The sequence below is a fragment of the Falco punctatus genome, assembly GCF_963210335.1.
Source record: "Falco punctatus genome assembly, chromosome: 6".
NCBI classification, from domain to species: Eukaryota; Metazoa; Chordata; class Aves; order Falconiformes; family Falconidae; genus Falco; species Falco punctatus.
In genome coordinates, this window is record NC_137585.1 from 61,552,163 (window position 1) to 61,565,537 (window position 13,375).

The following is a 13,375-nucleotide window of genomic DNA, read 5'->3' on the forward strand; positions in this document are numbered from 1 at the left end:
TACACATTGGACTTAAAATTCAGTTTTCAAAACTGTCACCTAATAATTCAAACATCTTTGTCACCAGAGGTATAAAAGTACAAAATACGAGAAGATAATTCTTCACCATTCTTCAAACAGGGTTTTTTTTGCTTAAGAATTCAATATATGAAAAAAAAACCCCAAACAACAACACCCTTTTAAAAGAAGTCTGTTAAGTCATCCTTAGTGTTCCCCTTTTCATCACAGTCCTCTCCGTTTTGGCTCTAAGGAAGAAACGTGATCTCCTAGATTAGATTAGTAATGTATTACAGAATTCCTTTTTCTTTAAAAGAAATACAATTGCAATTCAAAACTGACGTATCATCTCAGGCCTGTGTTTGTTCCCCTGTATGCTTATAAGTATTTGTACAAAAAGCCCTATTAAACAAACCTGCTCAAAGTTTTTTACCTACTATCATGCAGTCTATTCATTCTGCTGTTCTTTTAATAAAGAAACCACAGATTTGAGTTCAGATAGAAGCATCACTAGTAACTTTACCATCCCTAGTCTTCAGAGGGAAACAAATATTTTAGTGTGAAGCAAGAATTAAACAGAAAAGGAGGAAATACAAATATTCATGGTGAACATATACCTGTCCTAATTAATTAAATAAATGATGATTTTACCTCTGGGCTTTCAGACAGTAAAGTATTTCTCCTCCTAAAGTCATAATTTGAAAAAAAACCCACCTGCTGTAGCTAATATTTACCCATGAAAATTTTTTTGCATAGAACAGTCTAGAAAGTTTCCTAGTGTAAGCATGCATTACCGAAGAATCCTAATCCAAATTTAGTTCATGTTAGGACAGAGGGAAAAATAATCACAAAACATATCCCTGAAGCTAACTCCCAATAACTTCCTCAGCAAACACCAGTCTAGGGAATATGGCAACACTGCTATATAGTTTCACGGAGACTTGATCAATGGATCATTTAATCAGATCCTCTGTAAAACAAAATTATTGATTTCAATCAGTAATCCTATTCAAGTTACCGATCAATAACTTCAATTAAAATATTTCTCCCAAGTCAACTCTAGCAGGCTTCCAACAGAGAACAGATCTCACTGTATGTCAACAGCCTCCTCCTTTGACAGGCAACCAATCAGGCACAACACCTCTGAGAATTATAGCAGGTGATTCACATGTGAAATGAGGGCAAAAACATGACAGAAGTCAGAAAAAAGCTTTTCTCTGACTTCTGAATCACGCAATCTGATCTTCGGCTAAAGATTCCATAAACCAGTGAAGTATCTATTAAGATAGATAGAAATACACCACTGGAACCCCCCCCTTCCCTTTATTTTCAACTGTTCATAAAACCCTGAGAGATCATTAAGGCACCGTTCCAATCCTCCAGTGTGGAAGGACTGAAACAAAATCCCAGTTATTCAGCAATTTTTTAATCAAGTAAAAATCCTCCTCAATACCTGCAAGTATTTAAACACTGAAACGTGGTATTTCATTATAGCTGGTGTGTTAAAGCAGAAATGAAAGCATTATGTGGATAGTGATGGCAGTGTATTTGACATTTCTATGACCCACCAATGGAAAACACACAGATGCACATATGAACGGCTGCAAAGCACCAGCAAGTACAGGAAATCTTTCTTCCTCTGTACACACAAGTTTTAGAATTTCTTACAGAAGATGGGAATAAGATACATCCTCAGTGGTCTTACATATCACACCCCATTTTGAACTACCTTTACAAATGTAATCTGCTCTTTGTCAATTAAAAAAACAACAAAAAAACCCTTCACAAACAGTACTCCTACCTCTCTCACTTTCCTTTGCTCCACTCCGAGAATAGGCAGAAGTTATACCTATAAGGCTGTTTGGTCTGTTTAGTGGACTTGGAGTTGAAAGAGAGCTAGTGGAGGTGGACAGCGAAGAGGTGGATGATGAAGAAGTTGAAGTTGAAGTTGGTCTATAGCGATGATATGGCTATTCAGCAGAAAAATGTCAAAATTAATTTACCAAGATTAAACAAATAAAAGCTACAGGGTATTAAAACATTTAAACAGATAAATAATTCTTACAGTAGTACCAAAATTAAAATATCATAGTTGGAGTTAAGATTCATATAATTTCTCTACCTAAAGAGACCCATCATGAAAATACCTCTTCAACAGTTCGGGAATATCTTTGTCTATAATCATCATCTTTAGTTTCAGATTCTTTCTTTTCTTCTTGTTTTTCTTTGTCTTGCTTTTCTTTCTCTTCTTTTTCTTTTTCTTCATTTTCCTGTTCTCTGGTTCGTGTGGGACGACTTCTTCCTATAGTTTTTTCAGCTTCTTGAAGATCTGTCAGTGTTACGCCCTGTGAAAAAAGCAGCCAGCAAACATTCAAATATATCACTCCTGTTAATGTAGATGATCACATTATATAAATACATATTTTAAAGACAAAATTCAGCTTAAAAAGAAATAATTCTATCTATTAAGAAATCACTTTTACCTATATATTCCACCTATAAGCTCTTCTCTTGAATCCTGGAACCAAACGTCCCCCTTTGACTAGTGGGAAGTGTTTGCTGTAATGAGATCTATCACAGATCCTCCAGCAACACAATTTTTAATTGACCTAGTACCTACCAATCATGTAGAAAATCATACAGAAATCATTTAAGAACCCACTTGATCCTTCCAATATCATCATAAGCATACTAAATATTTTTGAAAGAACCCTAAAAATACAATTTATACAATCTAAAATACCAGATTTTTAGAAATGTTGATAAGTTTACAAATTCACTCACTGCAACTGGATTTTTAGGTCAACAAAACATAAAAAATTGCATTGACAGCCCCAGAGAAAGTTAAAACTCATTTCTTATTTCCTTGTTATTCTGAGGCTCAAAACTAGTATTGAAATAAGCTCAGAAAGCAAATATTTTTTGAAGACAGCTTTTCTCTGCTGCACTTTTCAGCTGATAATATCTGAGATGCTGCTCAAATCACTTCACAACCTATTCTTCAAAGTCAACTTTGCAGCTTATCAGTTATTTAATCGCTTTGTATGTTGATGAAGTTTTAATACAGTAATTTATGGTAGTTCCTTCACTATAAAGATTCAACAATAATTGGCTTGTAGTTTGACCATCTCTCAGGGCTCTGAGTTAGTATCAAGAAGTAAAAAAGAACTGCAGTAATATAAAGTTTTATCAAGCAGCGTTGCACTCTCAATAGGAAAGAACCAGAAATATTTGAGGGGTTTAAAAACTGCAAAGATTTGAAAGTAACATCAGTAACCAATGTAGATATAGACTTGGCCTTATAGCAGATAAAGACGATGACTAGAGTATTTCTTTGTGCTATGTGCTGATTATTCTCAAGTTTGTCAGCAGGTGCAAAAAAAGATGGGTAGACAGACTCCAGAGGATAGTTGTTGGTGATTGCTCCACTGCCCAAAAAAATGTTCAAGTACTGTTTAAAGATAATCTATTTTGCTACTGTCACATCCTTCCCTATATTAGGATTGCGCTGGTTGCAATTCAACATGAGGTAGTTCTGATAGAAATTTGGAAGAACCACAAAATGTATCAGTGTGTAAACTAAGACAGAGAAACATTGAAAGGAGACACGTAGTTAGATTCTAGATTATTAGCAAGAAACAACCCCTCCTTCCTTAATACTCTTCCATATTCACAGAAACTAGGTTGTATGTGTTTATTTTCCACTATCATAGACCTCATTAGCTATTCATGTGTTGGTCAGCTCAATCACATTATCCTGAGTAGTCCCTGCACAGAAAAAAAGACTTAGAAATGGAAATAAATACTGTACTAAGTAGTATAGGAAGTAACTATAGTATTAAGTCTTCAGCCAAAAGCATATAGCTGTTTAGTTCTTGAAGGTTTCAGAGTCTTAGATTTAAACATCTACATAACATCCTATACAATTACTGGAGTAAGTCATTTTACCATAATGCAATCAAAACCTTCCTTTCAATTTTGTATTAAGTCACTCTTCAGTGAATACAAAAAGCAACTTTCAGTACACAATGAAGGGTCCTAAACCTTTCAGGGAAGAAAGTTAAAAAAAAAAGGTAAGAGGCTTTATTACATCTGGTACAAGTTCTTTTATACCAGGAAAAACCATCAGTTTATTAGGGGCTTCACTGGGAAGTTAAAACATCACTATACTCAGGGAGCTACATGGGTATGGTTCTATAAATGTAGAAGCTTTAATGAAACTATACCTGTGTAGATCTTCTAGACTGTCTTGCTTGCCTGGATCTAGCTTTTCTTTGGGACTCTGACTCTTCATCCCGTACTGGAGTGAGGTATGATCTAAAGAGTTAATTACATACAAAATTGGCAAATGATAATTTTCATACAAATTTATTAAATCGTCAGAAAAAACCCACATTATACGACTAGAAACCAAAGCAGTAAGAAGAAAGTCTTCAACTATGTAAGACATTATATTTTAGACATTTAATCTATATCAATGATTTATTCATCAAGACAGAAACCTTAAAACTCAACATATATACAGTGTTTTCCTACTTCAATTTAGATTTCTTTTTACCATCTCCAAATATAACAAGCTTTTTTGTTACTAACTATGTTAGTTAAGTCTACTAACATAGGGGTAAAGACCGCTGAGATTCAGCCAGTTACACATTTATACATAAAATACATATGTGTGTATTAACTTTTAACATAACTTGTAGGCTTTTAGAAAAAGCTAAACGAACTGCTAATGCAGAAAACCTAATTGCACCAGAGATTAATTTTTTTAATTTAAATTAACCAGAGATTAAACTTAGATCTATTGCACCAGGGATTAAAAATCCTTGAGATGGTGGTTACCATATTTTCACATGAATCAACCATGCTTCATAATCCAAGTCTCTTTCAAAAAAACTGCTTAAAAATAAATCCTCATGAAATCCACAAAAATCCTGCAGACTAAGCAGGTAATTATAATCAAAGCCAAAAGGCTACTAGAGTAGCCATACAAGGTACAGACTCTTTAAAGATTCTCCAAGCCAGGTAACTGGGGTGGAAAAAAAAAAAAAAAAGGAAAAAAGACAAGAAAACGAAAAATAAGAAATACATGTATACCTCCAAATGTATAATTGTGTGTATATATATGTAAGTATGTAAAGCTATCATGAAAGAAATTAAAGTTTTTAATGCATTTGTTGATTTTCTATTACAGCATATTCTGGGAATGCTATTATAATTTAACCGTTTTTTAAAATCCTTAGATTAGCTAAAATCAGAAAAATTTGAAAAACCAGAATCAGAAGGTTGCTAAAAGGTTGCACAAAACCTCTCTGAGCTTCTTTAGATCATAAAATTAGCTCCATTGAAACTGGTAGAGTCAGATTCTGTAACGTTTTCTGCTTGTTTGTATTTTAAAATCTAATTAAGAATATTTGTTTAACGATTCAGTAATTGGCTAGTGATTATATTCACAAGCCATCACCTATTAACACAAATTACATATTTTTTAGCTTTAGCACATACTAAAACCAGTTGTAAAACAATTCTCAGTTTTAAAAATAAACTTTATTTACACAGGCCTATTGACTACTACCAATGTTCTATCTCTATTAAACAAATTACCCCCAAAACACAGGAGAGTATTTCTAACTACCTGCTATACTTAAAAATATAGAAACATCTCCTATCTTATGACACATCTTAAAAAACCTCTCACTACATTAATTTGATTTCCTTATCCCGTTTTCTTGCAAACAGTGTTTTGATAGACTTTCAATTTTCCTAGAGCCCTGGGCCCTACCTGTTTTAGGAAAAGGGTGCCTGTTATCTGCTTCAGCTAAATGACCTGAAATAGTACCTACCTAAGAAGTCTGAATGGCAGAGCAGGTGTAATCTTTAGGGCTTGAAAATTGCTACTAATTACTCCATATAACTTGCTCTTAAGTAACTGTTGTACATATGCCTACCCTCCAATAAATCCAAAATACTTCAGACCTCACTGAGAGAAAATTAAAACTCACAACTTGCCAGGTGCACACCACAGCTGCTTTAGAGTAGGAAGTGTCCTCCCCTAGCATCCCTCGTGTATGCCACACAAGTTATGATACAAAGGTTTAAAGATTCAGGTTTGTCATTCTCTTCCCTGCTTCTCTAAACCAAGCCTAAAAAATTAGATAAATATAGCTTCTTCAGCTACTCTAAGAAGGATGCAACGTTACATGCTTCATTACTAAAAGCAGTTTATAAAGTCTTTACTTTTCAAATATTCTTCAAAATTCTACTTCAAACGTACTTCCTAAATATACACTTTCAGTCTATAAGTATGGATAAAACAATTTCGTTTCTTAGGAAAATATTTAGCATATACAGACAGGTTTTTCATGTGCATATAAACATAAATAGATACACATAAGCACATATATATATGTATCTGTGTATATATATATATATATAAAAATAAAAATATGCATGTGCTGGTATTTAGAGCAGTACCTTCTCACATGCAGTAATTATTCCAGTTTGGCTGATTCCTAAGATTTAATGGATATCTTAATATGCCATCAAGAAGGCATCTGCAAGACTGTATTACACAATTGGCCCAGAGTCAGACAAAAACAAGGAACTTCAGGCCAATTGCAGGTATCTAAAATGGATGTAGCATATGCGCATTAGTATACACACACTAGTGAGAGCAAACAAGACAGCAAAGCCTTAGTTCTAAATTTCCTTGCTTTTCTAGCTCATATGAGACTGAAATAGCATTTGCATTTTAAAAATGGAACTGCTTTTGAAAAAAGATGCATTTTGTTGGTTTCAGGTTTGATTTATTGGGTTCAATCAAATTTCTCTATGGAAAATGCAGGTTCTGAATGTGGTTGTTATTGGAATGGGTTGTAGGCACCTGTGGGAACCTCCTGAAACATGGTGGGAAAGAAAAAAAAAAAAAATCCCCATTTCATAACAGTTACTTCATCTCAGTTTTGGGTACGAAAGGAAGGCTATGGGAAACAGACTATCCTAAATAGGCCTAAAGCTATGAAGAGTCTTTGAATGTTGTTGCTGCCTTAAGTGAACCAAGAAATGCAGGTTTCTTCTGTAACAGCAAACAGCTTCATTACCTCCGTGAACATCCACACATCTGGCACTGATAGAGGAATTACATTTCAAAACTACTTACAGTAGCAACACAGAAATCTGAACTTGCATCTCAGTGGAAGGTTGAAGGATAAACATATACAGCCAGAAGAACCACCACCCAGGGAAAGCTAACAGGAATTAACAACCTCGTGAAATCTTACTTTTGCTTCCATAAATAGCAGGTAACAAGTCTTTACAGAAACATAAATACGCACTAATCTTAACGCATTTCTGTAACTGTAACAGAAACCTGACCATATTCTTAAAATAAAATTTGTATCAGCTTCTTACTCATTCTTCATACTGAACAGCTCTTAAACCATTGCATTTACAACTGTATATTATGTTTCAAGTAGAAGAGATGCTAAATGATGCAATGAAATAATCAGAATGTGTTGAGTTCAATGCTCTTTTCTCAGTACTGCCAGGCACAAAAAATGTCTGAAAAAATCCTACATTGTAACATAGCATACTGCCAGGATTACAGTAGCTCAAGCAGCAGCAACTTGTACTTGTAGTAAGCAACTGATTATTGACTTTTCTTATTTTTAATTCAGTCTTTTTCCATAGTTCCATTATGGGCATTTTTAAGATGACTCATTTTATCTATTAACAGAAATACAAAGATGAAAATACCACATGCTAAATGAGAACCCAAGGCCAGTCAAAAATATACAATATCAAAGTTCAAATTTAATGAACAGTCTCTACCAGTACTAAGCTCTTACATAAATTGAGGCACATTGATAGTTGCTTCCATAAACTGCATGCAAACACCACTGCTTTACATACTGTACTATCCAAATTTGTGGTAACCAACACATTCCTTTAAATAAAAAAAAAACAACCAAACTTTTGTATAAGAGCAACATTACTTCCTTTACACACCTCCGTCTCTCCCTGACCTCTGATGTTGAGGATACAGTGCCAGAAGTAGCTGTAGTCATGGCTGTGGTAATGGCTGTAGCATTTACAACAGATGGTGCAACAGGAACGGTCACTGCTGTAGGAACACTGTCCTTTTCTTTCTCAGTACTATCCTCAGCCCACAAACGATTTGAGGTACTACAGCATAACAAGCAGCAACACAAAAAAAGAGAAAAGGAAACAGCTAAACAATGAAAGCACTTTACTAAACAACTAGTAACATGTAAATTGAGGGATGGATTTTTTTTTTTAAAAGCAAACTGAAAAAGTGTCTCTACTGTGAAAGCTCAACTTGAGCTATTGAATTTAATAAATGAAGAATTATCAGTTCACAAAAACTGAACTTCTATTCTTCATATCCTTGTAACATTGGAATTATTCTTTTATACCAACATGGCTGTCACTTTACAGAAGCCAGCCATTCACAATTTTCAAGCCAAATTGTATAAAATTGGAACAAATTTAACAGGAAAGTGAAAAAATCCAGAGCCCCAGGATCTACTAAACAAGAACGCATGCACATACATAAGCACACAATAGACCTGACAAATAAAAAAAAAAAAAAAAAAAAAAAAAGGGAAGTCTGCTGGTGCCATTACCTGCTTTGCACACCTGCTGAAGTAGAACCCGTTGTACTCTTTGTAGTAGTGTTTGCGCTGGCAGGCAGGGCTTTCTGAAGACCAGCAGAAGAGGTAACTGTTGATGCGGTACTTGGAACATTAGAACTAATCAAATCATCTTGTCTTCTTCCAAAGGAGCCACTGAAGGAGAGATGTGTACAATGGATGCATTCATATTATGTACCTTTGCTCATTAAAATATCACCAAGCTGTGAAAGATTCATTAAATTCCTGCCCATGTATTCTGTGTCTCAGTTGAGTCTGAGAAAATTCTGGGGCAAAAGATGCATTTTCTTCACTATTTCCTTGACTGGGACTTTTAACCTATGACTTCAGAGGGCAGCAGAAGTGTCCCTTAGTCCTGACTGTTTCTTCACACGGAGAGGAGACAAAAAATGGAATCTTGCCGTTTTATGTATGATTCTCTTGATTGCATCTACTGAAGTGTTCCTATAGGGCCCCCAATATCCCATTTTTAAATCTGCTGCTTCACTCACACTGAATACCTCAGAAAATGCAAAGTTTTACTCCACAGCTTAATAGAAATGTCATCAATATCACTCCTCTTATAATTTTCAACCAACTAAATGTACTGCCTTTTAAAAAACTTTAGTAATTCCCAGAAAGATTAATCTCCCACTCAGGTTTTTCCCTTGCTCTTCAAGTTGTAAAGAAGATCCAGTCGTTTCCACATTTTAGCCATTGGTTCTGGATGAGCAAATTCTGCGTTATTAAGTCAGGATGTTTGCCCATGACTAAACCCCTGAATCCACAGTTAGAACAGTGAGAGCATCATATCCCTAACTGCACAAGTTGTAAGGAAAGATGCTTCTTTGTCATTCTGCAATTGATAATTTTTTCTGTTGTTATCAGTTCTGTAATGCCAAAGAAAAAATAAAAATACATGAAAAACTAAAGAAATACACCACTAAAGCACCACATGCAATTTAAAAGTGATGCACATATTTTGTTTCAAGACTGGATCGTAAATATTGATAAAAGCCAACATGCAAAGACTGTTCTCATATATCAACTCTTAATATATTCCATCCAGAACAGGATACATCTTTCCTAAACGCTAAATGCAAAGTTAGGAAAATTGAGTTATCTTTTTAAGGCAGGACATTAACAAAGATGTAAGATAAATTATCCTGTATGAAACAGCCTGACTACATGCCGTTGACAACATAAATGTCAAGACTAAAAAAAAAGGTTAAGTACCCATCACCATGTACATCAGCAGCACGTATCAATATCCAGTGAGTAACTTTAATCAAATAGCTACATTAAAACTACACAATGGAGTAAAGTTAACTGTGTAGTAATGTGCAGGATATGATTCCTTCTGAGAAAATCCTGCAAGAGAGGAACCACAAACACCTGAAAATTATTTTCCTATTAATAATTTACTTTGCATTCAAGTTAGTTTTACATATGCATTTGTCCTGGTTTCAGCTGGGATAGTTAATTTTCTTCTTAGTAGCTGCTGCAGTACTGTGTTTTGTATTTGGTGTGAGAACAATGCTGATAGGACACTGATGTTTTTAGTTGTTGCTGGGTGATGTTTTTATTAAGTCAGGGACTTTTCGGTTTCTCAGGCCCTGCCAGCGAGAGGGCTGGAGGGGCACGGGAAACTAGGAGGGGACACAGCCAGGGCAGCTGACCCAAAATGGCCAAAGGGATATTCTATACCATGGGGTGTCATGATGAGTATATAAACTGGGGGAAGAAGAAGGAAGGGGGGGGACATTTGGCATTATGGCGTTTGTCTTCCTGAGTAACAGTTACATGTGATGGAGCCCGGCTTCCCTGGGGACGGCCAAACACCTGCCTGCCCATGGGAAGTAGTGAGTGAATTCCTGGTTTTGCTTTGCTTGTGTGCGTGGCTTTTGCTTTACCTATTGAATTGTTCTTATCTCAAACCACCTTGATTTTTACCTCCCTTTCCAATCCTCCTCCCAATTCCACTGGGTGAGGGGGAGTGAGCAAGCGGCTGCGTGGGGCTTGGTTGCCAGCTGGGGTTAAACCATGACAGCATTCTATGATGCTAAAATCTAGCACTGTGGAGAGCAGCCCAAGACCTCTGATACTGTCACAGAAAAATCAAGATTCAGAGACAATATTTTTCCCCTTTTCAGATACCAAGCAGAATTACTTCTATTCCAACACTTAAAATAGTTATCTTTGGCTACCGAGCTAGTCTGGAAAGAGTCAAATGAACCTCAAAGTGAAATAAACAATAGAAAAAAGGAAGAATGTAAGTTTAATTATACAGCAGTTGCTGTGACACTCTAAGCTAGTAAACATGGTGTAGTTTTAAAATCAGCACAGGTATTGCATCAGCACAAGTACATACTTTGCAAATATTATGAACATGGCACCATTCAGTTTTAAACTGTTCTTACAAAGTGATTCAGTACTTGATTTGTTCCTGTCAATTTGCAAACATTTTGATAAAAAAAAAGAGAAAGAGAAAATCCCGCACCTTCTTTGATAACTTGTGTTTAATGATGTAGGACCTTCATTCAAACTGTTTTTCTTGACATCTTCCTCCCATTTTCTCCTGGTGTAGGAACTGCCACCACGTATTGAGCTAGCAGACGAGTCCCTGTAAAAAACCAAAATATTTTAGTTTTGCAAACTTGTATTAAAGAAGGTTGTTCTTGATGTGAGCTGAAACGGAGCTTCAAATTAAAGATTACAACCCCGGATAACACACTTAACCACACGAAACATGAATAAAATGACTTTTATGGACAATAATTTTCAAGCTCCTGTGGAAAAATACTACATTCATACTAACACTGTTAGAAATATAATAGAAAAGTAGCACCAAAACAAAAACTGCTGAAGAAGATTTAATCAACATGAAATCAATCATCAGCTTTTATCTTTGACCATTGCTGGCTCTGTTTTTCTCAAAAAAGGAACAAGAGACTTTTCTGTTTGCCTCAGATTATGCAGTTCAAATTAAGAGAAAACTACCCTTGTTTTTTAGAAACTGATTTAATGGGATTTTTCATTCTTGGATGTTATAAGAAGTTCAAAAGCTGACTAGGCTTTAGAACTCATGATACTGAGTGTAAACAGGCCTGTAGTAGCTATTCCTGAATGGCCCGTCATGTATCATTAGCTGACATTACTTTAGTCATAAGAAATTTCCAGCCTATTGTTGCAGTTTATAGCAGCAAGAAATAACCTTGCAAACATCTACTTAGAAAAACTACACTGAAAATTGATACTGAGATGCAAAAAACTGCATTTCTAATAAAGTGTCAGCTCAAGATGTAAAGCAAAATTCAGATATAAGGAAGAAAACAAAATGTCTTTCACAGAACTATATATAAAAGGCAACCTCGTGTGTGATGGAAAATAAAACAAAATTTTGTTAAAATGTATTTTATGTTCAGATACCTTTGGCCTTCAGAATGTACTGCTTTTTGTACAAAAATTTATGCTAGCACTTCTGCAGTCGGAAACAACTTTAGAAAATGAACAAAAAAAGGCCAAGGCAGTGTTATTTTTCACCACAAAAGAGAAACACAAATTCTGAGGTATCACCTACTACAGAAAGGTCCTGCTGCATGAAAATTTTTCATAATTAATGAAGATTTCACTTAGCCAGCACACTACAGACTTCAAAACTTTTGCTGTAGCATTGGCTACTGAACTGAGGCTGGATGTCTGAGATTTGTTAATCTAAAAGCCCAGCTAGGACTCTTGAAGTCCTTTCCATTACTCGCAGTAGGATGTTAGCTGGATTACACTACATCATCAATAAACTAGGCAAGCAGGTGTTCAGACAGGTAGAACAAGAACCCAGCAATAAGATAAGCAACCAACAAGGAAAAAGATCTGGGATAAAAGGCAGAAACCTTAATAATTTATTAAGGTACCTGTAGAGCAGATGATTAAATTCTACATGTAAACAAGGTCAGACTAAATGTCAAAAGTCTCTTACGGCTTTAAGTAAGCAAGCTGGGTTATCTGCCACATCATACACTAGGCAAAGTATTGGTGCCTATACAGGCTGGCATAAAAGCAGGCTTCTTCTCTGGTACACCAAGGAACACAGAAAGTTCTCTGGTCTGCGCTGGGACTAAAAAGCCTGATGACTACAGTTCACACAATGCATATGAGGAAAAATGGCTATTACATTTACATTGCTGTTGCTGATACCCATCTTTGGAACTATCTGAATAAATCATGATGGTTAAGACTGGCGCATCAAGGACACAAATAAACCTCGACAGTAAAGCAAAATTTAATCCATTTGTTACAAGCAATAACAGTTTCTAAGAAAAAATTGCAATGAAGTATTTTTCCCAATCTTAAGGTATCATCTAGTTAAGATGCTTTTGGAGAAGAGTTTATGAGAAGGATAAAAATTGAAATACTATTAATCATTCTTATAAACAAACCGAAACTGACAAACGCAGTCTCAAAGAATATAGTGCTCCAGAGGATGACAAGCACAAACAGAAAATCCAAACTGCCCTGCGATACAAATAGATTTTTAAAAATCTGGCCAAGTAATATGAAAGATGCTAACAAACTAAGCTAAACTTTACGGGAGCGTGAGAGCTGGAATATCCCTGTTTTGAAACAGAATGTGTCACCCAGAGACTAAACTTAGGCAATAGTATTCTATAACTGTAAAAAAAGCCAGTATTCATGTGTTTGCACAGAGATGAACCATTCTCCAGAGTAGC

At 35.4% G+C, this 13,375-nt stretch overlaps 1 protein-coding gene across 3 annotated transcripts in view; it reads right to left on the reverse strand.

Moving 5' to 3' along the window:
• The window catches only part of PPP1R12A (protein phosphatase 1 regulatory subunit 12A), a 122,036-nt gene that overhangs the window by 22,446 nt on the left and 86,215 nt on the right, over positions 1–13,375 (reverse strand). For 2 of the 3 annotated variants that reach the window (XM_080392487.1, XM_080392488.1), the window contains exons 12-17: positions 11,149–11,271; positions 8,643–8,804; positions 8,005–8,181; positions 4,224–4,314; positions 2,145–2,342; positions 1,799–1,967 (exon numbers count right to left, since the gene is read on the reverse strand). In XM_080392487.1, the coding sequence (XP_080248613.1) occupies positions 1,799–1,967; positions 2,145–2,342; positions 4,224–4,314; positions 8,005–8,181; positions 8,643–8,804; positions 11,149–11,271 (920 nt within the window). The remainder of the gene's footprint in view (positions 1–1,798; positions 1,968–2,144; positions 2,343–4,223; positions 4,315–8,004; positions 8,182–8,642; positions 8,805–11,148; positions 11,272–13,375) is intronic. The other variant, XM_080392489.1, reaches the window with a different exon arrangement.